This window comes from Saccopteryx leptura, chromosome 5, assembly GCF_036850995.1.
Source record: "Saccopteryx leptura isolate mSacLep1 chromosome 5, mSacLep1_pri_phased_curated, whole genome shotgun sequence".
In the NCBI taxonomy this organism is placed as follows: Eukaryota; Metazoa; Chordata; class Mammalia; order Chiroptera; family Emballonuridae; genus Saccopteryx; species Saccopteryx leptura.
In genome coordinates this window covers 111,027,328-111,052,939 of record NC_089507.1, presented here as the reverse complement: position 1 = coordinate 111,052,939, position 25,612 = coordinate 111,027,328, and the positions used below count along the sequence as shown (strand labels likewise).

The following is a 25,612-nucleotide window of genomic DNA, read 5'->3' as shown; positions in this document are numbered from 1 at the left end:
GGAGGGGAGGGGAGGGGAGGGGAGGGGAGGGGAGGGAGGGGAGGGGAGGGGAGGGGAGGGGAGGGGAGGGGAGGGGAGGGGAGGGGAGGGGAGGGGAGGGGAGGGGAGGGGAGGGGAGGGGAGAAGCATAAATTAGTAACCTACCGTCTGTCTGAGATTTACTGAGAAATATTGTGCTGGCCCGGGGATGGTCTGAAGGATTGAATTCCATGTTCAAATCTTTAAAGAAAGAGAAAGAAAATAAATGAATATCCATCTGATAACTAAGGAAAGTCAAGATTAATTTTCAATTTTTTCAACCTTCAATTGCTAATATATTCAAGGATTCTGGGGAAATCCTTCAGTCACTGTGCCTGCAGCTTCTTCTAGTCCAAGTGAGGACACTGCTCAGAACCCCAAGAAAGCCACATGTGAGAATTCAAGTTGGCTGGAGTTCTGGTAGACTCATTCTCGTCTTCTCTATAAAGTCTGCTCTTTGCTGGGACACCACAAGCCAGCAGCGCTCACAGTTTCGTGCTACGACTTGCTCACCTACACTCCACAGTTAAGCGAGTGGTATTTTTCCTTGTTAAAGATGATAATAAAAAAATACCCTGCCTTAGCCACATTAGCACCCACATTCTCCGCTTTATCAGACTGTTATTTACTGAAAAAGCAAATCTTATCCTTTCGAGAAAGGCTGCAAACTGGCCATTTGTGGTTCCAGGACCTTTGAATACCAAAATCCTGAAGCATTCAAGCCATTATGCTGTATAAAAAATGGTGTTATGCTTGCATATAACCCACACAATCTTCTCGTATACTTTAAATCATCTTAGATTACTCACAATACCTAATATAATGTCAATGCTATGTAAATCACTGCTATACTGAATTGTTTATTAAGGAATAATGACAAGAAAAAAAGTCGGTATGTGCTCAGTTCAGATGCCCGTGTAGACCTAACTAACTAGTACACCTAGTGTACCTAATACATGAGAAACAATGTTACAATATTTTTCTAATATTTCAACCTGCAGTTGATTGAAACTGCGAATGTGGTCCCCACTGATATAAAGAACCCACTGTACATTGCTCTGGAGAGCCGGCTACCAAGACCCCATCTGATTCTGCCCTCCAAAGACAGGCTCCCCACCCAAACTAGCAAATCATCAAAGAAATCTTTTACAAGCAAGTCAGAACACAAAACAAACAGTAAGATATGGCCTTCAAGAACTTAGGGTAATAGAAAAACAGAATAAAGATGATAAAATGAATATGTGCACTTTTTTTTTTTTTTACAGAGACAGAGAGAGAGAGTCAGAGAGAGAGATAGACAGGAACGGAGAGATGAGAAGCATCAATCATTAGTTTTTCGTTCCGCATTGCGACACCTTAGTTGTTCATTGATTGCTTTCTCATATGTACCTTGACCGTGGGCCTTCAGCAGACCGAGTAACCCCTTGCTTGAGTCAGTGACCCTGGGCCCAAGCTGGTGAGCTTTTTGCTCAAGACAGATGAGCACGCGCTCAAGCTGGCAACCTCAGGGTCTCAAACCTGGGTCCTCAGCATCCCAGTCCAATGCTCTATCCACTGCGCCACCGCCTGGTGAGGCAATATGTGCACAATTTTATGTGCTAATTAAACAAATACAAAAATAAAAACAGTAAAAAAGGGAGTTTTGGGGAAAAGTCATGTCTGTTTGTGTATACATATATGTATACATGTATACACAAACATGTAAAAATCATGTATATTCTATAAATAAAAAACATAACCATGAAAAACTGGTAAAGATGGCAGAATAGGTACACACTGTGTTTGCCTCCTCCCACGACCACATCAAATTTACAACTAAATTACAGAACCAACACCCTGAGAACCACCAGAAAGCTAGCTGAACAGAAGACCTACAACTAGGATATAGAGAAGAAGCCATATCAAGACTGGTAGATGAGGAGTAGATGCTGAACAGGCTGGTGCCACATCCAGTTATGGTGGTTAAGAACTGGGAGGAATATCTTGGCTACAAAGGTCCCCCCTAAGGAGTGAGGGGTCCCAGCCCACACCAGGCTCTCCAGCCTAGTGCACCACTGCCAGGAAGAGAAGTCCCCACCACAGCTAGCTGTGAAAATCAGCGGGCACTCCATCCAGTGAGACAAAAAGCTGATGCAGACCCAGCAATCTTCTTAAGGGACCCAAACATAGACTCATCAGTTCACAAACATTCACCTTAGGCTTAAGAGAAGGGACAGCAACTCAGAGAGCACCAGAAATATATGGAGAGAAACTGAATTGTCTGATTTTAAGGTAAGAGCTGGAGAGGCAGCTCTGTCTGGGACTGAAGTGCTGGCAAGCACCATTGTTCCTCTGTTGAGCCCTCCCCACAACCCAGCTCACCAGCGCAGGTGGGTGCCTAATCTGGGTCTCCATCAACTTGGCTAGCTACCTCTGCTCTTGTCCTACCCTGGTGATTATCTGAGAATCTACAATACCCAAATCACAAGACCACCATACCTCTTTCAGAGGTTAATCCACACAAGCAGCCAACGTGGGTGCATGCTGTGGATTTCCATAAAATTTCTCAAAGGTCCACAAACTCCAAATAAGCAGTAGCTGGTCTTGGCATGCCCCGCAATGCTTGCTAAGCGGCTCCAAGCCCAGCACCAGCAGCAGCCGACTTCAGTCCATAGCACAGAGAAGTTCTCCCAGGCACATCTAAGCCCAGCACAGGTGGCAACCATCTCCAGATCATTTTGTAGCTCCTACCAGGTGGCCTAGAGCTGGGTACAGGTAGCAATTGACCTTAGCTTGAACCCAAGTTCCTCCCAGAAGGCCCCAGAACTAACACACCCTATGGCCAGCTTAACACTAACACCAGAGCACCACCCAATTAGCTTTATAAATGCGACAAAGTGTAGACTTAGCAAGTCCTGCTGAAAGAGAATCTCACTCCACAGGGTCCGCTTTCCACTGTAGTCATGGTCAGTTCACACAACCAATGACCCACTGAGGTACCCAAAGCAATGTAGGCTCAATTACAACAGAAGGGCTCACACAACCCACACATACGTCATGTCAGGAGCACCCAGCTCAGGGGACCAGGGAGACTGGGTCACTGGGCCACACAGAACACCTACTATTTAAAGTCACTCGGCCAAAACTGGAAGATATAGCAGATTTACCTCATACACAGAAACAAACACAAGGAGGCAACCAAATGAAGGGACAGAGAAACGCGTCCCAAATTAAAGAACAGAACAAATCTCTAGAAAAAGAACGAAGCAAAATGAAGACAAACCAGATGCAGAGTTCGAAACACTGGTTATAAGGATGCTCAGTGATCTCAGCGAGAACTTCAACAAAGAGATAAAAAACATAAAATGGAACTAGAAAACATAAAAAAAGAACTAGTCTGCCTGACCAGATGGTGGCGCAGTGAACAGAGCGTCAGACTGGGATGCACAAGACCCAGGTTCGAGACCCCGAGGTCGCCAGCCTGAGTAAGGGCTCATCTGGTTTGAGCAAAAAGCTCACCAGCTTGAGCCCAAGGTCACTGGCTTGAGCAAGGGGTTACTCGGTCTGCTGAAGGCCTGTGGTCAAGGCACATATGAGAAACCAATCAATGAACAACTAAGGTGTTGCAACGCACAACGAAAAACTAATGATTGATGCTTCTCATCTCTCCGTTCCTGTCTGTCTGTCCCTGTCTGTCTGTCCCTGTCTATCCCTCTCTCTGACTCTCTCTCTGTCTCTGTAAAAAAAAAAAAGTCAGAAATAAAGACTATAATTGAAATGAAGAATATACTAGATGGAATCAACAACAGACTATAGCAGGGGTCCCCAAACTACGGCCCGCGGGCCACATGCGGCCCCCTGAGGCCATTTATCCGGCCCTCACCGCACTTCTGGAAGGGCACCTCTTTCATTGGTGGTCAGTAAGAGGAGCATAGTTCCCATTGAAATATTGGTCAGTTTGTTGATTTAAATTTACTTGTTCTTTATTTTAAATATTGTATTTGTTCCCGTTTTGTTTTTTTTTTACTTTAAAATAAGATATGTGCAGTGTGCATAGGAATTTGTTCATAGTTTATTTTATAGTCCGGCCCTCCAGCAGTCTGAGGGACAGTGAACTGGCCCCCTGTGTAAAAAGTTTGGGGACCCCTGGTATAGGAAGCAGTAGTCTTGATCAGTGTTTTGAAAGATAAGATAGCAAAAAATACCCAATCAGAACAGCAAAAATAAAATAATAAAAAATGAAGACAGTTTGAAGGACCTCTCGGATGACATCAAGCATAACAACAGTTTCATCAGAGAAGTATCAGAAAAAGGGAAAGCAAGGAATTGAAAACCATTTGAAAAACTAATGAAGGAAAACTTCTTTAACCTGACAAAGGAAATAGACACAAAGGTCCAGGAAGTGCAGAGAATCACTAACAAGATGAACCTAAAGAGGCCCACACCAAGACACAGCATAATTAAAATGACAAGGTTAAAGAAAAGAGAGAATCTTAAAAGCAGCAAGAAAAAAGCAGGTAGTTACCTACAAGGGAGCTCCCCTCAAACTCACAAGACTGTTAGCTGATGTTTTAACAGAAACATTTCAGGCTAGAATAGGAATTGGCAAGAAATATTGAAAGTGGTGAAAAACAAGGACTTACAAGCAAGATTACTCTACCCAGCAAAGCTATCATTTAGAATCAAAGGAGAGATATAGCTTTCCAGATAAGAATAAGCAAAAGGATTCACCACCATCAAACCAGTATTACAAGAAATGTTAAAGGGTCTTCTTTAAGAAGGGAAAAAAGATATAGATAGATAGATAGATATTACTTTAAATTTAAATGGATTAAATGCTCCAATGACAAGACAAATTTGATTTAAAAAAGGCATAATGATGATGATGTAAACAATGGAATGTTATTTAGCTATAAAAAAGGAATGAAAGCTCTCATTTAAAAAAATACGAATGAATCTAGAGCAGCAGTTCTCAACCTGTGGGTCGCGACCCTTGTGTTTTGGTCGTTCGACCCCCGCCGGGGTCGCGACCCACAGGTTGAGAACCGCTGATCTAGAGGGTATTATGCTAAATGAAATAAGTCAGAGATAAAAAGGCAAATACCATATGACTTTTACTGATATATAGAATCTAAAAAGCAAACAAAACAGAAACAGATTCACAGATATAGGGAACATCTGTGGCCACCAGATGGAAGGGATTTTGGGGAATGGGTGAAAAGGGGAAAGGATTGAGATGTATCATACTAACTGGCATGGGATGTAAAATACAGCACAGGGAACACAGTCAATAATATTGTGATATCTTGTAATAACTATGTACGGTGCCAGGTAGGTACTAGAATTGTTGGGGGGATCACTTGGTAAATTATATAAATGTCTAATCATTATGTTGTATACACACATTTACATGTACAGATTTCAATACACCTACGCTCATACACATACATAATTATTCACACACACACATATCCTTATCTGGTGATATACCTACCCCGTCTTGGAACCTGTGATATAAGACATGTAAGGTCCCTGCTCAGTGTTTGAAAGTTTAAAGGTTGTCATCACTCTGGCCAGAGTTCATGTTACAAACTAATCTCATTTTTAAAACTGAAGATTTGGTGGAGGCTCTTTTTTTTTTTTTTGGTGTGAGCATTTTGGTGCTGATTAATACTGCATCCACACTAGAGGTCAGGCAAGGAAGGGTATGTAAAAAGTTATAAACAGTCAACATGGCACACATAGGGTTGTTTCAACAACTGAATTTTGATTGCTGGTGTTTCCCCTTAGAAACACATCCACTGAAAAACCAACTTGAAGGTGATGTGACAAGTTTAAATTAAAAAAAATAGAACAGAAAAAATTATACATGAGATAAATTAATTGAACAACACTTGGTTTGCCTGAGGGCAAACCATTTAGTGTAGTGCTTAAGGTTCAGCAGAGAATAAAATAAAAAATGTAGAATGAAAGCTAAAGACTTAATTCTGGTTTTGCTTGGCCACTTGAGAAAATTGTGTTACTTCTCTGAGTCTCAATAAAATAAGGATGATGGTGACATTCGGATGACTTCATGGGGCCTTATGACAATCAAGGACAACACAGGTTAAAGCTTGTGGGATTCGTGGCCCCCTATAAAGGCTGAGGTGGCCCTCACCCACAGGAGTCAGTACCACCTAAGGACAGAGATCATGTGTGCATGAACTCGGATAAGTTCAAATGTTCAATAATAATTAATAAACAAACTGAATAATGGAAGTAACATAAAAGAATGATCAACTGAAGTGCCTCTTCTCAACAACTTAGGGAAAAGAAAAGCTGGCAAGGATCAACCATTAATTCAGATAGACTAACTCAGAGAGAAAGAACGGCCTAGCAACCAGCCTCTCCAGAAAGGCACACATTAGCATTCTAAGTAAAATATGAAAAAAAACCCTCGGATATCTGACAGAAAAATACCAGACAAATAACTGGATCTTTTAAGTACAGGCAATATTGATCAAATTTGCAATTGTACAACACTAGAAAGTGTGATACCCTGAAAACCTGTAGAGACCTTTGAGTCCCCTATCATTACTTAATACAACACTCAATAAATTTTTATTCTGAATCAACTCATGCAGGTATTCTGTGCAGGAAATACAATGGTGTGTGACCCTGTTACCCTCCATTGTTTCAAGTCTGGGGTGAGGTGTGAAGCAGACAAGTTGGCGGACACAAACAAGTGTTTTCCTAAGTAAGACTATGGAGAACCTAGGAAAGAGCTGAGACTTGCTGGAAGAACACAGGGTAGCCAGCCAAGTTAAAGGGAGGATAGGAAGGGTATTAAAGGCAGAAGAACTAGTACTGTATCAAAGACACAAAGTTAACAGAAAAAGAGAGACAGAAAGAGAACCATGCCGCTCTTGGTTCCTGCGATTAATATTAGAAGAGACAGCAAAGAGGAGAGCAGAGAAAGGCCACGTGGAGGAGGCCAGGAGAGGCAGCCAAGATGGCGGAGTGTTGAGTGAGAAGCCAGTTAGTGCAGAGTTTGTGCAGGGAGAAGGAAGGAGATGGGGAACAGAGGTGAATAAGTCTGGTGAGTTAGAAACCTTTGATTCTAGAAAACTCGGATAAGTCAGTAGCTTTGTGAGCACTGAATGTGAGTGGGTTTTGGAGCCCAGTGTGTGTTTTTACTTGCCTGCCGGGTGCAAGCTAGGATTAAAGATGATGGCGAAAGAAGAAAGAAAAGAAAAGAAAAGAAAAGAAAAGAAAAGAAAAAAGAAAAGAAAAGAAAAGAAAAGAAAAGAAAAGAAAAGAAGGAAAGAAAGAAAAGAAAGAAAAGAAAGGAAGGGAGGGAGGGAGGGAGGGAGGGAGGGAGGGAGGGAGGGAGGGAGGGAGGGAAGGAAGGAAGGAAGGAAGGAAGGAAGGAAGGAAGGAAGGAAGGAAGGAAGGAAGGAAGGAAGGAAGGAAGGAAGGGAGGGGAAGGGGAAGGGGAAGGGGAAGGGGAAGGGAAGGGAGGAAAGGAAGGAAAGGAAGGAAAGGAAGGAAGGAAGGAAGGAAGAAAGAAAGAAAAAAAAAGAAAGAAAGAAAGAAAGAAAGAAAGAAAGAAAGAAAGAAAGAAAGAAAGAAAGAAAGAAAGAACCATGCCTTTAAGACCCACTGTAAATATATAAGAGTAAAAGAAAAGACCTAGCTGGGCAGCTCAGTTGGTTATAGCCTCATACTGATACACCAAGGTTATGGTTTTGATGCCTGGTCAGGGCACATGAAAGAAATAACCAGTGTTACCGTAATATAATGTTATAGTAATTAAATATACAGAAATATAGAAATAAGGATATAATATTAAAAGCCATTAAGGCAAGTGAATAAGGCTAGACGTCTAGACAGGAATTAACCTAGTGTGTACAGATATGATAGACAGACTCTGCCTTTTGCGCAGGGCCCAGTTAGTGTATGTGTGAAGTTATATTTGGATCAAAAGTGGCTTGATGTCATAACTCTGTAGATTAACATAAACAAGAATCTTCCCTTGCCTGACCAGGCAGTGGCGCAGTGGATAGAGCGTTGGACTGGGATGCCGAGGACCCAGGTTCAAGACCCCGAGGTCACCAGCTTGAGCACAGGTTCATCTGGTTTAAGCAAAGCTCTCCAGCTTGGACCCAAGGTTGCTGGCTCGAGCAAGGGGTTACTTGGTCTGCTGAAGGCCCACGGTCAAGGCACATATGAGAAAGCAATCAATGAACAACTAAGGTGTTGCAACGCGCAAAGAAAAACTAATGATTGATGCTTCTCATCTCTCCGTTCCTGACTGTCCCCATCTATCCCTCTCTCTGTCTCTGTAAAAAAACAAACAAAACAAAAAAACCAAAAGAAGAATCTTCCCTAGGAACACCTTAAAAGGGGCTTAATGTGACATTTTGGCGGATTAAAAATTCCTGCTAGGAACTCCCAAAAAGGTGGTTTGATGTGCTAATCCTGTAGATTGACACCTGTTAGAAGGCTTAGGCCAGAAAAGGTACTAAAGCTAAGGGCCCCCTCTGCTGGGGAAGTCAGCATGTGGACTGTCTCCACGCTGCTCTGACCACAGAGAGCAGAGAGAGCACGCCGACGGAACCCCTTAGCTGTACCCAGGCACACCAAAAGGATCTGTGAGTAATAAATTGCCTGTGTGATTCTTGCAACTAACTTATATGTCGGTAGTGACTTTCCTCCGGTGGCAGTTAGGGTCGGCACTGATTAAGTAGAATCCTCATGGCCACCTCCAGAGTAGTCTCAAAGAGATTGCCAGCCCTGCTGTTAAGCAGGAGTGTCCCACTGTGTGGGGAAGTCAATCAAGGACGCCTGATAGACTACTGCTCGGCCTCTACTGGGACACACTGACTACATAAATAAGTGGAACAAATTGATGTTTCTCACTCTTTCTCTCCCTTCCTTCTCTCTAAAACCAGTAAGTAAAATTTAAAAAATAAAGAGTATAAGAGAAGAAATGGTGAGAAAGGGTTCATGGAAGAGCTGGGATTTTATCTGAAAGGGAACAGGAGGTTATTAAAGGAGTGGAGTGATGTGATCAAACACACATAAGAAAAAACCATCACAGCTGCATGTGGGGGAAAAATGAATCAAAAGACAAGACTGGAGAATAGGTTATCAGGGAGACACTGTGGCCATAATCCAGGTGGGAGGAAAGGTAGCTGAGAGAAGGAGATGGATTTAGAGATGTAATATACTAAGTAGCGAGGTTACAATAGGCCAAACACAAGGACAAGATGCAGACAAGGATGACACCCAGTGGCTGGCAATGGGACTATGCACAGATCCAGCACAGAGGGGAGAAGGGCAGTCCCACAGAGACAGCATGTTGCTGGGTCTAACATACTGCCCTTAAATGCCATTCATTTACAGCCAGGCCAGGGCTTTACGCTGCTCCGTTCCCATCTCCAGTCCAGCACGGCAGCAGCACCTGCACCTTCTCTGCCCACTAACTACTCTGAAACTTCAATGATATGATAGTGTCACTCATGACCTTCTGTTGGGTAAGCAAATGATTTTTTTAAGTTTGCTTGCTTGTATTGGGGCGGTGCCAGGTGTGGTTAGTCTACAGAATGCTGCATGTGCTTGCCCTCAGGGCAGCAGATTGCAAATTGCAGATGGCCTACAGGCTTAAGAGGGGCCACTGTTGATATTGTTTGCTGGAAAAGAAGTTTTTTTTCCTCCAACCCGTTTTGTTGGGCAGAGGAGTGCAGAGAGAATCCAGAGAGAGCAGAGAGTTGAGAGAGGGAGAAAGGGAATGCTGAGAGATTGGGGAGCCCTGCTGAGCCTGGTAGGGGCCTGTGAGTCCAGGGGAGTCCAGAGAATGAGTCGGGGCTTTGGGAGCTGTAAAGCCAGCAGGCAAGGCCAGGGCCACTATCACAGCCACCTGGCCCATGCTCATGCAGGTTCGCATTTGATTCGGACAGTCGGTAAAGAAACCATGGAGCCAAAAACTGGTGGGCCATAGCCTTTAATCCTACCTTGCACCCGGCGGGCAAGTAAAAACATACACTGGGCTCCAAAACCCAGTCACACTCAGCACTCCACCATCTTGGCTGCTTTTCCTGGCCTCCTCCACGTGGCCGCCTTCCGCTGCTGGCTCTACTTTCTCTGCTCTCTCATGCTAATCTCAGGAACCAAGAGCCCAAACTCTCGTTCCGTCCCCATTTTATAGTGTAGAAATCCAAACCCTTAATCCAATATACATAACAGGGAAGTCTCTAATACAAAGTCACTTCTCTGAGGCATGATTGGATTGTACCACCCCACATCAAGACGGGTGGGAGAGGCTTAATCCCAAAACCAAGCCCCAGGCTACAATGATCCTGTCTGCCTCCAACACACATTAATATCACCTGGGCGATGGCATCTTTAACAAAGTGAGCATAATACATTTTATCCGCCCAACAGGAGCCCTGAGTGAGAGGTAGGCGGTCTCCCCTGTTTGCTCGACAGCTGTTATGAGACTTTATTAAATGGAACGGCCCACCATTTTCTGGCTCTACTGTTCCTTTACCGTCTGCCCGAATCCAATGCCACTGGCTTTACACCTTCCATGATCTATTTTCTTTATTGATGATCAGGAAGGAGAGTTCTATAACATGAACTTACACCCCAAATCAGGCTTACAACTGCTTATTTTTGAGTGAATGATAGGAAATTCTCAGCTCTGAACGTTTTGTCATTTGCTTATACCTATAAATTACAGGAGCTTTTGACATTTATTGCCCTTTCTTTCCAAGTTAAGGATGTGCTGCCAAGTTTCATCATTTTTACTATTTAAATTACTGTTCTTAAAAGTTCGGCTTGACATGTACTTCCCAAGGTCTTGGTAGACGATATCATTTGTTTAAAATTGTAGCCTTGCCACTCCATTGATTCCTTTTCCTTTCTAAATTCGGTGTTGCCAGGGTTTGATTATTCATTCCTTCTACTAGCTTATTTATGCCTCTTTAAATTCCATCCCATCATTGAAAAGTCACTGGTTCTTCCCTTTGTAAGATTCAATAATGCAAAACCCTAGCTTAAATTTCTTGTATTGGGGCGGTACCAGGTGTGTGTAGTCTATAGAACGCTGAATGTTAAAGAAGTCACTTAGAAGCCAGGACCCTTCATCCACAAAAAAACCGGGCAAAGCTTCATTTTCAATGTGTGAAAATTGAAACCAACAGAATTGCCTTTTTTGTATCTATTTCCCCAAACATTCCTACCTAAGTAATAATGCAGCTGACACACAAAAGAACAACGAGGAATGCCAAAACACCTCTCCCTACTAGCCTTCCCTGCAGGAAGCAGCAGGACAAGGCAAGGCAGGAGTGCCAGCTAACAGGCCTCCTGACACAGCCCTGCACAGCTGGCGCCAGATGTGCAGACTGCTGGTGTGCAGAAACGGCTGGTGCTTCTGACCCAAATGGTGGGTGGCTTTCCAATCCATCACCAAACCTATTATTCCAAAGGGAAGCCCCACAAGAACACCTTGAGAAGCTGCCACAGAGAACAGCTGCAGCTGACATGATGTGCCTCATAGAGCACATGGTAATGGCTATGGCAGAAGGGGCCTCACCCTCTGCACTGCTCCAAGTTAACTGCTTCCTGTTGAGTTTAGAATGAGCCTCATCCTGATTCTGGGCTTCAGAGCCTCCTGGTTTTCAAAGGTTCTTGCAAAGTCTCTTCCTGAGGATCCTCTCAGGTCACAGTGGCAAAGCAATAGTCAAGGACAGCAGGCAAGTTGAAAAAAAGTTAAGTAGAGGAGATCTTTTTTTTTCCCCCCTCCTGAAGTTGGAAACGGAGAGGCAGTCAGACAGATTCCCACATGTGCCTGACCGGGATCCACCCGGCATGCCCACCAGGGGGCGATGCTCCACCCATCTGGGGTGTCGTTCTGTTGCAACCAGGGCCATTCTAGTGCCTGAGGCAGAGGCCACAGAGCCATCCTCAGCGCCCGGGACAACTTTGCTCCAATGGAGCCTTGGCTGCGGGAGGGGAAGAGAGAGACAGAGAGGAAGGAGAGGGGGAGGAGTGGAGAAGCAGATGGGCGCTTCTCCTGTGTGCCCTGGTCAGGAATCAAACCTGGGACTCCTGCACGCCAGGCCGATGCTCTACCACTGAGCCAACTGGCCAGGGCAAGTAGAGGAGATCTTAAGGAATGAAAATTAAGGAGAAAAGTAGTGAACAAAACTAGTCAATCAGAAGGCAGGGCTCCTACATTGCTGGTGAGCAGCTCTAAGGACACTCCACAAGAGGCTGCAAAAAAGCACCACCTATTATGACTGCTGGGAAAGCTTTATTTCTTTGCATCTAAATGAGTCTTATGTTTTATGACTTTGTATTAATATTCATATTCATTTAACTTTTGGAAGCTATCGCTGAAAGTAAAGTCCTGACTTTCCAGAGTCAGGAATAGCCCCAGGGACTCAGTGTCCAGTGGTCTGGCACTGTCCAGCAGATACTCTGAGGTGAGGGATCTCTGAGAAGCAGCTTACATCAGTGTAAGGTGAGGGGTGAGGGGTGAGGGGTGAGGGGTGAGGGATGTTTGATGGGAAATGGAGGCAGGGCCTCTGAGTCGATTCCTTGTGCTGGAAAAGAGAAAGAAATCCACATTTGTTACATTTTTTTTCCTACTACAATCTGCCAGGTTTGATAAAATTTTATTTTTTATGCAAAATTTTTCTCAGCCTTCCAAGAAATCCAAGATCAATAAAATATCCCTTTAAGCCCTGGCCTGTGGGCTCAGTGGATAGTGTTGGCCCAGTGTGCAGAAGCACCGGGTTCGATCCCTAGTCAGGGCACACATGAGAAGCGACCATCTGCTTCTCTCGCCCTCCCTCTCCCCCTTGCGCAGCCAGTGCTTCAACTGGTTCGAGCATCAGCCTCAGGTGCTGAGGATAGCTCAGCTAATTCGATCATCGGTCCCAGATGGGGGTTGCCGGGTAGTTCCTGGTTGGGGCCCATGCAGGAATCTATCTCCCCTCTTCTCACTTAAAAATACAGTAATAATAATAACCCTACTTTCTATTTTTAATTTTGGTCAATGTGACTACATTGAAAACAAGAAATGTTACTTGTTTGCAAGATATAAGGAACTGACTGCCCTTTAAGAGGAGAAAAATGTTGCCAGTGATTAGTTTTGATTTCAGGGTTGCTTTCACCTGGTGAGGGAGAAGAGGTATATTTTCTCCCATAGTAAGAATGTCCAAGAGAGTTCATTAAAATGTAGCCCTTCAATGAGTATTGTATTCAGAGGACAGTACCGACAAATTCATAGAAAGTTTTCAGTAACTTCTGAAAACTCCCTGGTAAAACGTCCCTTTGCATGGCTAATGATCTCAGCTGATCACCCAATCATCCTTTTGAAAAGGGAAAGTGACCTAAGATTTGTTCTCAATCACAGCCAGCCTCTTCCACAAACCATTCACTGGCTTTACTCTCATCCAGGCAGAATTATTTTGTTCCAGTGGTAATTCAACTAGAAAGCCCCTGCCCCCCAAAATAATTAAACAAAAAAAAACAGCTCTACAGGGAGACCTGAACCAGGCACACAGACACTTCACAAGTGCGACTGGACACTATGCACACACCACTTCCTTCAGGCACCTGGAGGGGCAGGGTTGTGCTGGCCAGTAAAGGCAAAGGCCAAGGGGAGGCCACTGAGGTTGGGAAAGGCCAGGAGAAGTGATTAGGAGGGTTTTTTTGTTTGTTTGTTTGTTTACAGAGACACAGAGAGAGAGAGAGAGAGAGAGAGAGTGTCAGAGAGAGGGCCAGACAGAGAGGAAGGGAGAGAGATGAGAAGCATCAATTCTTCATTGCAGTGCCTTAGTTGTTCACCGATTAATTTGGCATATGTATCTTGACCGGGGGCTACAGCAGACAGTGACCCCTTGCTCGAGCCAGCAATCTTGAGCTTGAAGCTAATGACTTTTGGGCCCCAGCCAGTGGTGATGGGGTCATGTCTAGGATACCACGCCAGAGACGCCTGTGCTCAAGCTGGCGACCTTGGGGTTTTGAACCTGGGTCCTCCACTGTGCCACCACCTGGCCAGGCTAGGTGTGTACTTTCCTTCCCTCCTGCTGTGAAGATTCTCTTCCATTGACAGAAACCTTGCTCTCCCCTCTTAACAGCCCCCACTCATAATCAGCTTGCCCAATTTTTCAAAGAGCAAGCACCAGAGTGGAAGCTGAGCTTCACCCTGGTTGCTCCTGCTTGTGATGCCACAGCTCCTGGAGGGTTCACAGTCTACTCAAGGCCCACAGCCACTCAGTGAACTCGTACTTAACCAGCTCGGCAGAGTCTCTCCTACAGACTGGGTGTGGTTATGCTGGAATGATTTCTGGGCTGAAGGGTGGAAAGGCTCCAGGTTGCTGGACTGGGGAACACAGGGCTAAGAGCTGGCTCCTGTCCCAGCTTGACCACCAAGAGCTGTGTGCCCTTAGGCAAGATACTTAACTTCCTCATGTCTCAGATGTGGTCAGGAAAAGAGAATGCAGGATTCCTACCCATACATAGAAAAAGAAAAGGCACCCTGGATGGTTGCCTCAGTTAGAGCATAAGCCCAGAGTAGGGATGTGCCAGGTTCAATTTCTGGTCAGGGCACACAGAAGAAGTGACCATCTGCTTCTCCACCCCTCCCCCTCCTCCTTCCCCTTCTCCTTCTCTCTCTCTCTTTCCCCTCCCACATCCATGGCTTGATTGGTTCCAGTGCATTGGCCATGGGCACTGAGGATGGCTCGGCTGTAAGCATGGCCCTAGATGGACAGAGCATTGGCCCCAGACAGGAGTTTCCAGGTGAATCCCTATGTGGGCTCATGTGGAAATCTGTCTCTATTATCTCCCCTCCTCTCACTCACTTGGAAAAAAGAAGGAAAAAAAGATACACTAGTATTAACCAATTTTATACTAATTAACAACTTACAGCTTTTTTCCATTTAAAAGCCCAATTTCTAACTAGTCCTATTAAACAGAGCACTATAAGGAAACAAGAGGTATACACAATGTAAAAACAAAGGAAAAGAAACTGTGTCTCTACAGTCACAAAAACATAACATCTGGGAAAAGCCTTATTCTTTCTGTCATTATCCCTTCCAAAGGAGTGAAAGTAATTTCAAAAAGACTGTTGCTACTTCTTTGCTAACCATAGTTTAAAAGCCAACTTGTTTCCACACAGTGGCTCCATCCTGCAACAGGGTAAAACAAGCTACATTCCAAAGGAAGAGCCAAAACACAGGTCAGTGTTGCAGTCTCTCCACCTCCACCCATCCACCTTCAAACCACAACACCCTCTGCAGGGAAAGTGGGTGAAAAGACAGGGTAGGTGAACAAAAGCCCACTTTTCAAAAGAAGGAATTTTATGGAATAGTGTTGTTCTCAAAACTATTTTATAATTCTAGCACTGGGAAATAAAAATTAAGTTCCTACATTAAAACTTCTACTACTAGACTTTACATCCCTTTAGTATCAGGAGAACTATAAAACTGACATTTTGAGGTATTTTACATTTCAAGCAATTTAAGTCTGTATAATTTTAACATATCCTTTTCTTTAATAAAGAAGGGGAAGGAAAGTCCCCCTCTTGTCATGAAGATGTATCATCTCTGATTTTTTTTTTTTGGTGGGCCATTACCTTTAATCCTAGCTCACACCCAGTGGGTGATAAATACACACAGTGGGAAAACACTTCCCTTTCCATTCAGGGCTCCCAAAGCCACTGACTCATCCGAGTTTCCTAGAATCAAAAGTTTCTACTTCACCAGCCTTATTCACTCTGTTCCCCATCTCCTTCTCTCTGCACAAACTGGCTTTTCCTTCAGCATTCCACCATCTTGGCTACCTCTCCTCTAGCAATGCTAATTTCAGGAACAGAGTCATCTCTGATATTCTATTACAGGTCTAGACTCAGTAATTACTGTCACCTGGACACATGCTACCCATTTCATTCCAGTGCCGTAAAAGACCCACCTTTATGTTCCAGCAAATGAGGTCTTGACGGGGAGCTGTGCTCACAACACAGAATGGACTCTGGATGGCAATCACAGTTCTCCTGGCTGGAGGAAATTCTCATAATTTCTCAGTGCCTCAATCCCAGAGCTCAATAATAACAGAAATAAGAGCACCATCATGGGAACATAAATCAAAATGATGTGCAAAAAATAGTCTTAAAACAGCAAAGCTACATGAAAATCTATACATATTTCAGCTTGATTTATGAATTAGAAGCTCTCTCAAGCAGCAAAATTAACAAGTGTCATCACCAAACACATGCAGCATCCATCATAAGTAGAACAACTAGGGCCTAGAGCTCCTGTGTGCTCCATGATGTTCTCCTCCAGGCCCTGCTTCCGGGCCCATCCCTGCTGCAGCCTAAGGTCTCTGTACCTCCAAGAGCTTGGATGTCCTTTTTTCTTTTTTTTTTTAAGGGTTTTATTTTTTTCCCACAGATAATCACCAGCAGTGGATCCCAAGTTTCAAATGTTTAAAACCTGGACGTCATGAAACAGGGGGGGTAGCACACTGGGACCATCAAAGCTTATTCTGAAACACCTACAAAGAAACATCTAGAGGAAGCATGGGAAGTTAGGGTCTAGAGCAGGGATGGACAAATGTAGCACCCGGTTCTATTGTAAACAGCTTTACTGGTACCCAGCCAGGCCTATTCATGTCCACCTTGTCTATGGCTGTTTCTGTAGTAGTGTGGCAATGCTGAGTAGCTGAGACAGAGACCACGTGATCCTTTCAGGAAAAAGTCTGCTGCCTGACTTAGTGCTGGTATAGCAGACAGAGCGTTGACCTGGGACAATGAGGTCGCAGGTTTGAAAACTCGAGGTCACTGGCTTGAGCAAAGGCTCATCCAGCTTGAGTGCAGGGTCACCAGCTTGAGCACGGGGTCACTGGCTTGAACATGGGATCATAGACATGGCCCCATGGTCGCTAGCTTGAACCCAAAGGTCAAAGGTCTCTGGCTCGGTGTAAAGCCAGTAGGCAAGGCCATCATCACAGCCGCCTGGCCCATGCAGGTTCGCATTAGATTTGGACAGACGGTAATAAAACAATAGAGCCAAGAACTGGTGGGCCATCATCTTTAATCCTAGCTTGTACCCGGCGGGCAAGTAAAACACACACTGAGCTCCAAAACCCACTCATTCAGTGCTCACAAAGCTACTGACTTATCTGAGTTTCCTAGAATCAAAGGTTTCTAGCTCACCAGACTTATTCACCTCTGTTCCCCATCTCCTTCTCTCTGCATAAAATCTGCATAAACTGGCTTCTCACTCAACACTCCACTATCTTGGCTGCTTCTCCTGGCCTCCTCCACATGGCCTCTCTGCTCTCCTCTCTAATGCTAATCTCGGGAACTGAGAGTGAGCAAGCTCCCGGGTCTGTCCCACTTTATAGTGTAGATTCAAAACCTTTAATCCAATATATAGGCAGGAAGTCTCCGATACAAAGTCACTTAATTGAGGCATAATAGGATTCCTCATGAGAGTGCACCACCCCACATCAAGCAATCAGTCAAGGGTGTGGGGAAAAGCTTAGGCTTAAAACTAAGCCTTCGGCTATAACGACCTGGTCTGTTTACAGCCTGTCCCCCACATCCTATACAAACTATAAGTGAGCAAACATATTTAAAAACTTATTTGGCTTGGCCAGGCGGTGGCGCAGTGGATAGAGCATCAGACTGGGATGTGGAGGACCCAGGTTCGAGACCCCGAGGTTGCCAGCTTGAGCGCAGGCTCATCTGGTTTGAACAAAGCTCACCAGCTTGGACCCAAGGTCTCTGGCTCAAGCAAGGGGTTACTCGGTCTGCTGAAAGCCCATGGTCAAGGCACATATGAGAAAGCAATCAATGAACAACTAAGGTGTCGCAACGAAAAACTAATGATTGATGCTTTCATCTCTCTCCGTTCTTGTTTGTCTGTCCCTATCTATCCCTCTCTCTGACTCTTTGCCTCTGGGGGAAAAAAAAAACTTATTTGACCAACACTCGGCTTGCCCCCCTCCATCAAGACATGTATGAGAAATAATCAATGAACAACTAAAGTGCCACAACTACAAGTTGATGCCTCTCATCTCTCTGCCTTCTTGTCTGTCTCTCTATCCCTCCCTCCTTCCCTTTCTTTCCCTTTTCTCTCCCCCACCCTCCCCCCTCTCTCACAGAAGAGAAAGAAAAAGTCTGCTGACCCTGGTCTAGAGCTAAGTAAAAAGGCCAAGGAGAGACATATATGTTTGGGAATCACCTGGATACAGGAAATGCAGATGTCATTCCCTGGTGTGTAGAAAAAGGGAAGCACAGGCCAACCCACATGCCTCTGGAACAGACCTACACTCTTTCCTTACTCCTCACACTCAATACTGCCCTTCGGCAGCTACTGTCTTCTAAACAGAAAGTAACCACACTCACACACTGAAGAATAATTACATTTAGCTTTTTGAAAGCTGTCTTTTTTTTAAGGCAACACTACCCCATCTTTTTTATTCCTGTATGGAAGAAATATAGGTAGATTTTACTCCAGAGTCTCTTATTCTGCAACGCTAATTATCTCAAAAATTTTAAACACTCAAATATGTTTGAAAGGCATTTATATAACCAAAATATCTTCTTTAAAAAAATTCATGCACTTTCTTCATAAGAGAACCTTTATCCTCACTCGCTACCATTTTAGCTTTCCTTTGCACACAATCACAATACAGACATGATGTGTGCTGACCAGTTTTGTGTATATAAGTTAGTAACTTTCTCATGCAGCTAGTTCAAGCAACCCTGTGAAGGTAGTACTTTTACTAGTAGAAACTAAGGTTTAGGGAAGTGAAATGTGCAGTCACCAGCCATCACAATTTTTGCCTGAAGACACAGGGCCACTATGACATGGGATCCTCATGGGTTTTGGCATTTAAATTCAGTTCCATCCTGTCACGTCAGAAATAAAAGAAGTTATGAACCTACAGAACCTATTTGCTCTTGGGTACAATTCTATGGAAATGTCTCGTCCACACTGTCTTTGTCCTCTAGCTGCACCAGGCTGGGATGCATAAGTGCAAACGTCAGATCCAGCACTGGTTATAAAACAAACAGAACCGGCCACTAATATCCTCTTCTGCTCCAGTAAACTGTCTGGAACCTCCGCCTCGGGGGACCTCAGCCTCTGGGGTCCTCATGGTTCTGAGGAGGCTTCTGGGCACCTGGGATGCACTGCCATCCATCTTCCAGGACTCAATCACTGACACAACAGAATCTTCTGCCACCAGTCGACAAATTCAAAGAAAATTCCTTAATAAAGTTATTTTACAGTGCACAAAAATAACGAGCTCACATAACATGCTTCCTCCCTGAAGGAAAAAAAGTCTCTTTCAGTAGGAAATTATTAAATAAGGGAAAGAAAACTACTTGTGGAAAGCAGAAGGTAATTAAAGGCAAACATCACACAGACAAGAGGACCAGCTAGCTTATTTGGAAGAAGGTGGAGAGCTCAGCACACACAACATGCTCACCCTGGAGGCTCACCAGTCAGCTGACATTTCAGCCCCAGCAGTTAAGGCAGTGACTGGATGATGCAGTACCCGAACGAAACTAGAAGTCAGTGCTTTTAGGGAAAGTTTTTATAAGAGCCTTTACTCTGGCTAGACAATTATTATGTTTCCCCATGTACCCTTTTTCAAAAAATCTGGGGTCTAAAAACTGGGTGCATCTTATACAGTGGTTGTAGTTTTTTTTATTGTATTTCTCATTTTATCACGCTTGTTTTTGCGCTCATTATTGAAGACAGTGATTCGTCATCAAAGTGAGAACAGCTAATAATGGATGGGACTTTTGATAGTGATGAGGAGTTCTATGAATTTTATGATGAATAAAACTGGAGTTCAATAACTTTATGTAATACATTTTTTCCCCCAAATTTCAGGCCCAAACATAAGGTGTATCTTATACATGGGGAAGTATGGTAAATGAGTCAATATTTTTAGGGCTAGAGAGAAAAAAACATGCAAAAAATAAGTCAGTATCTTCATACTTAACTATAAGTTAAAAATATTTTGTTCTGAATGGCAAAATTCTCTCTTATCCCTTTAGTTCTTTTCTAAATTGAGAAGTGGGGAGGCAGAGACAGACTCTACATGCTCCCCAACTGGGGTCCACCCGACAAGCCAACTATGGGACAATGCTCTGCCCATCTGGAGCACTGCTCTGTTGCTTGGCAATGGAATTTTTTTTTTTTTTAAGGGAGACAGAGAGAGAGTCAGAGAGAGGGATAGACAGAGACAGACAGGAGATGAGAAGCATCAATCATTAGTTTTTCGTTGCGCATTGCGACACATTAGTTGTTCATTGATTGCTTTCTCATATGTGCCTTGACCGCGGGCCTTCAGCAAACCGAGTAACCCCTCGCTGGAGCCAGAGACCTTGAGTCCAAGCTGGTGACCTCAGGGTCTCGAACCTGGGTCCTCCGCATCCCAGTCCGACGCTCTATCCACTGCACCACCTCCTGGTCAGGCAACGGAACTATTTTAGTGCCTGAGGCAAGGCCTTGGAGACATCCCCAGAGCCCAGGACCAACTTGCTCAAATCATTCGAGCCATGGCTGCAGGAGGAGGGGGGGGGGGGGAGAGAGAGAGAGAGAGAGAGAGAGAGAGAGAGAGAGGGAGGGAGAGGGAGAAAAGGGGGGGTAGAGAAGCAAACAGTCACTTCTCTTGTGTGCCTGCCAGGAACTGAACCTGAGACTTCCACAAGCCAAGCTGATGCTCTACTGCTGAGCCAACCAACCAAGACCTATCCCTTTACTTCTTAAGTGACAAAAATAAAATCCTTGCTTTCTCGCAAACTAAATATAGAGAAATATCTCTTATCGGCCCTATCCATTACAGACCAGAACTGACTGACTAAATATAAACTAGCATATTTATAAAGTTTGTAACAATTCTGAACATTCTTTTAGACTTTTATTTATTTCTTTTTAGACAGGAGACAGAGACAGAGAAAGGAAGAGAGAAGAGAAAGAGAGAGAAGAGAGTGAGGGAGAGAGGGAAAGAGGGAAAGGGGAGGAATGGGGAGAGAGAAAAGGGGAGGAGCAGGAAACATCAACAGCCATATGTGCCTTGATCAGGCAAGCCCAGGGTATCAAACTGGTGCCCTCAGCATTCTAGGTCGATGTTTTATCAACTGTACCACCAAAGGACAAGACTTCCGAACATTTTTTAATAAGGTTGATAATCGCCATTTCTAAACATCTACTATATACCCAGCATCGTGCTACTTACTCACATTTAATCCTATCCAACGATTCATGTCCCAGTATAGCCTGAGCACTACGTTGATCAGGTGTCCCCGATTCGAATTTCCTATGTAGTGGGACACTCCTGTAACAGCTGGGCTGGCAGCCTCTTTGAGACTACTCTTGAGGCAACTATGAGGATTCTACTTATTGGTACTGAGACCAATTGCCACCGTAGGAACGACATGACAGACACACAAGTTAGTTGCAAAAATCACACAAGCAGTTTATTACTCACAAATCCTATGGCGTGCCTAGGTACAGCTTAGGGCCCTGTCGGTGTGCTCCTCTGAGCTGTCCTTGGTCAGAGAGGCGTGGAGACAGTCCACAATCATGTTGGAGTCTAGACAGCTGACTGCAGCTGGGGACCCCTCGGCTTAAGTAAGTACCCTTTCTGGCATATGCCTTCTAACAGGTGTTAATCTATGGGATTATCACATCAAGCCACTTTTAGGGAGTTCCTCACAGAAAACTCTTTTAATCTATGTATAAGGTCTACCAGAAAGTTCTGTCCGTTTCTATCACAAGTTTCGACACTTAAGCACATGTTTATTTGGTGCATGTGTGCCTCTCTATTTTTATCACTTAATGTATACATACTGACATAGCAAATTAACTAAAACAAAGTTGATTCACGTTAGTCTTATGTGTGAAGCAATAGTGTACCCATGGCTACTGATAAAGTTCATTTACGCCACTGTAATTTTTACGAATTTCAACAAGGAAGAAATGCTACAGAAGCATGTCTGTTGCATCCACCATATTCCCCGGACTTAGCACCCTCCGACTATCACTTGTTTTTGTCCTTACAAAATTTTTTGAAGGGCAAAAAATTCAAAAATGAAGAAGATATCAAACAAGCACTGGTTCAATTTTTCACATCAAAAGATAAAACATTTTTCAAAAATGGGATATACAAATTGACCTCACGCTGGCAAGAAAATCATTAATAATAATGGCAATTATATTATTTAATAAAGTTTATTGACGGTAAGAAAAATTTGTATTTTGTTTTATTTCAAAAACGGACAGGCCTGACCAGGCGGTGGCACAGTGGATAGAGTGTCGAACTGGGATGCGGAAGGACCCAGGTTCAATTCCCTGAGGTCGCCAGCTAGAGCGCGGGCTCATCTGTCTTGAGCAAAAAGCTCACCAGCTTGGACCCAAGATCGCTGGCTTCAGCAAGGAGTTACTCGGTCTGCTGAGGCCCCCAGTCAAGGCACATATGAGAAAGCAATCAATGAACAACTAAGGTGTCGCAATGAAAAACTGATAATTGATGCTTCTCATCTCTCTCCATTCCTGTCTGTCTATTCCTATCTATCCCTCTCTCTGACTCTCTCTGTCCCTGTAAAAAAAAAAAAAAAAAAAAAAGGACAGAACTTTCCGGTAGACCTTATATAATAATTTCAAACACACACTAACTGAGCCTCGCCCAGAGGGCATAGTCTTGCCTATCATATCTCTACATACTAGACTAGCTCCCAACCAGAGGGCATAGCCTTATTCACTGGCCTTAATGGCTTTTAATTTTATATCCTAACTTATTTCTATATATCTTCCATATTTTTCTGTATTTCTATATATTTAATTACTATAACATTATGTTACTGTAAACATTCATATCACCAGATCAGAAACTTAGGTCAGAGAGCTTGTCCAAAATCAATTAAGTGTTCAAGCCAAGACCCCACATTCCAGTGCTTCTTCCAAAACAACAAAATTGCCAGTATAAAATTGTAGCTGAGGAGCCACTGAGCCATTTCACCCGCAGGTGTTGTAAAGTACCAAAGGCTACAGAATTAATATTAATATTTTAGGAGGCTTGGAGAATATTTTATTAATTTGGGTTAAGGTATGCAGAGAAATTGTGAGAAATAGTCTCTGTACTGTGTGATTGGCATGACCAGGATGGCCCTTGGCATTGTATTGTAAATGCAAGGGGAGGAAAACATGGATTCCCAGACATTCCACCACACCTGTAGGGAAAGGGGTGAATGGCTAGCCAGGTGCAGGAAGAGAAAAGCCAAAATAAACCTTTTCTTATAGCAATGAGCCATTTGCGGGCATTTGTCCCCACCGAAACTATCTCTCCTATGTAAATGCGTGTGTGACTCTGGACAGAGAGATAGCAGATAAACACTAGATAATATAGGAATGCCTTTAATATGTAAAGAGACATCTTTCTACCATTGTGTTGGCTTGTAAATTTTGTTTTCTCCAAAATGATGTATGGTTTGCAAATTGAACGTGGTCCTATCATGTTAAAGGACATATGACTATAACCAATAGCGGTAAGGGGCTCCTAATTGCAATTTTTGCTTCTGTACTTCCCACTTACAAAACTATAAAAACTAAGTAGAACAAAGGGCCAGCGCGCTCTCCATCAGATTTCTGTCGGAGTTCCCGCTGCTTGGCCAAGCTAGACAATAAAGCTTAAATGTGTATACGATGGACCTTGTTCCTGTCTTCCATATTTCGGGTCCCTCCGAATTTGGATTAACATAGCTGGTGCCTGACCTGTGGTGGCACAGTGGATAGAACATCGACTTGGAATGCTGAGGTCGCTGGTTCGAAACCCTGGTCTTGCCCAGTGATGGCATCTATGACAACCAATCAATGAACAACTAAAGTGAAGCAACTATGAGTTGCTACTTCCCGTTCGCCCCACCTCTATCTCTCTCTATCTCTCTCTCCTCAAAATCAATAAATAAAATCTTAAAACAAAGACAAAAAAAACTGTAGCTAAGTACCATGTTGTGAAGCTAGTATCCAAGGCCACCATCACAGCAGCCCGGTCCATGCAGGTTAGCATTGGATTAGGACAGACGGTAAAGAAACAATGGAGCCAAAAACTGGTGCGCTGTCATCTTTAATCCTAGCTTGCACCCGGTGGGCAAGTAAAAACACACACTGGGCTCCAAAACCCACTCATTCAACGCTCACAAAGCTACTGACTTATCCAAGTTTCCTAGAATCAAAGGTTTCTAGCTCACCAGACTTATTCACCTCTGTTCCCCATCTCCTTCCTTCTCCCTGCACAAACTCTGCACAAACTGGCTTTTCCTTCAGCACTCTGCCATCTTGGCTGCTTCTCCTGGCCTCCTCCACATGGCCTTTCTCTGCTCTGCTCTCTATCTCTAATGCTAATCTCAGAAACTAAGAGTGCAAGCTCCGGGTCTGTCCCACTTTATAGTACAGAAATCCAGACCTTTAATCCAATATACAAAATAGGGAAGTCTAATACAAAGTCACTTATCTGATGCATGATGGGATTGCACCACCCCACATCAAAAAGGGTGGGAAAGGCTTAGTCCTAAAACCAAGCCCCAGGCTACAAGGATTCTGCCTGCCCACAGCCCGCCCCCAACACACATTAATATCACCTGGGCGTCGGCTTCCATGTGGGCATCCTTAACAAAGTGAGCATAATATTTTTTATCTGCCCAACACATGTGAACAGGCTGACCCATTCCAGATGGAAAGAAGAGCAGAGGTATGAGAAGTAGCCAGGGACGTAGAGCAGTGGTTGAGAGCAGGCTCCAGAGCCGGGCTGTCTGAGTCCCCCTACTAAGTAGCAACGGGAAGACCCAGGGCAGCTAAGCTCTCCGTGCCTCCCTAGCCTTGTCTGAAAAATGGAGTAATAGGAGTACCCACCTGTAAAGCCAGGAGCCAAGGCCAGGGCCACTATCACAGCAGCCTTCTGGCCTATGCAGGTTCGCATTGGATTCGGACAGTCGGTAAAGAAACAGCGGAGCCAAAAACTGATGGGCCATAGCCTTTAATCTAGCTTGCACCCGGCAGGCAAGTAAAAACATACACTGGGCTCCAAAACCCAGTCACACTCAGTGCTCACAAAGCCACTGACTTATCTGAGTTTCCTAGAATCAAAGGTTTCTAGCTCACCAGCCTTCTTCTCCTCAGTTCCCCATCTCCTTCCTTATCCCAGATACAAACTCTACACAAACTGGCATCTCACTCAGCACTCCGCCATCTTGGCTGCTTCTCCTGGCCTCCTCCACGTGGCCTCCTTTAGCTGCTGGCTCTCCTCTCTCTGCTCTCTCATGCTAACCTCAGGAACCAAGAGCCAAGTCCCGTTCTGCCCCCATTTTATAGTGTAGCTTCACAACCTTTAATCCAATATACAAAATAGGGTAGTCTCTAATACAAAGTCACTTCTCTGAGGCATGATTGGATTGTACCGCCCTACAGCAAAAAGGGTGGGAAAGGCTTAATCCCAAAACCAAGCCCCAGGTTACAACAATCTCCAACACACATTAATATCACCTGGGCGATGGCCTCTTTAACAAAGTGAGCATAATACATTTTATCTGCCCAACACCACC

General features: G+C 44.2%; 1 protein-coding gene across 3 annotated transcripts in view; it reads right to left on the bottom strand.

Moving 5' to 3' along the window:
* Positions 1-25,612, bottom strand: part of CCNY (cyclin Y) — a 229,533-nt gene that overhangs the window by 88,002 nt on the left and 115,919 nt on the right. For 2 of the 3 annotated variants that reach the window (XR_010751634.1, XM_066386069.1), the window contains exon 2: positions 145-219. The exons of the other annotated variant lie outside the window; for it this stretch is intronic. Coding sequence is in view for 1 of the 2 variants with exons in the window: in XM_066386069.1 (XP_066242166.1) it covers positions 145-219 (75 nt within the window). In the remaining variant the exon portion in view is untranslated. The remainder of the gene's footprint in view (positions 1-144; positions 220-25,612) is intronic. 3 annotated transcript variants of the gene reach the window in all.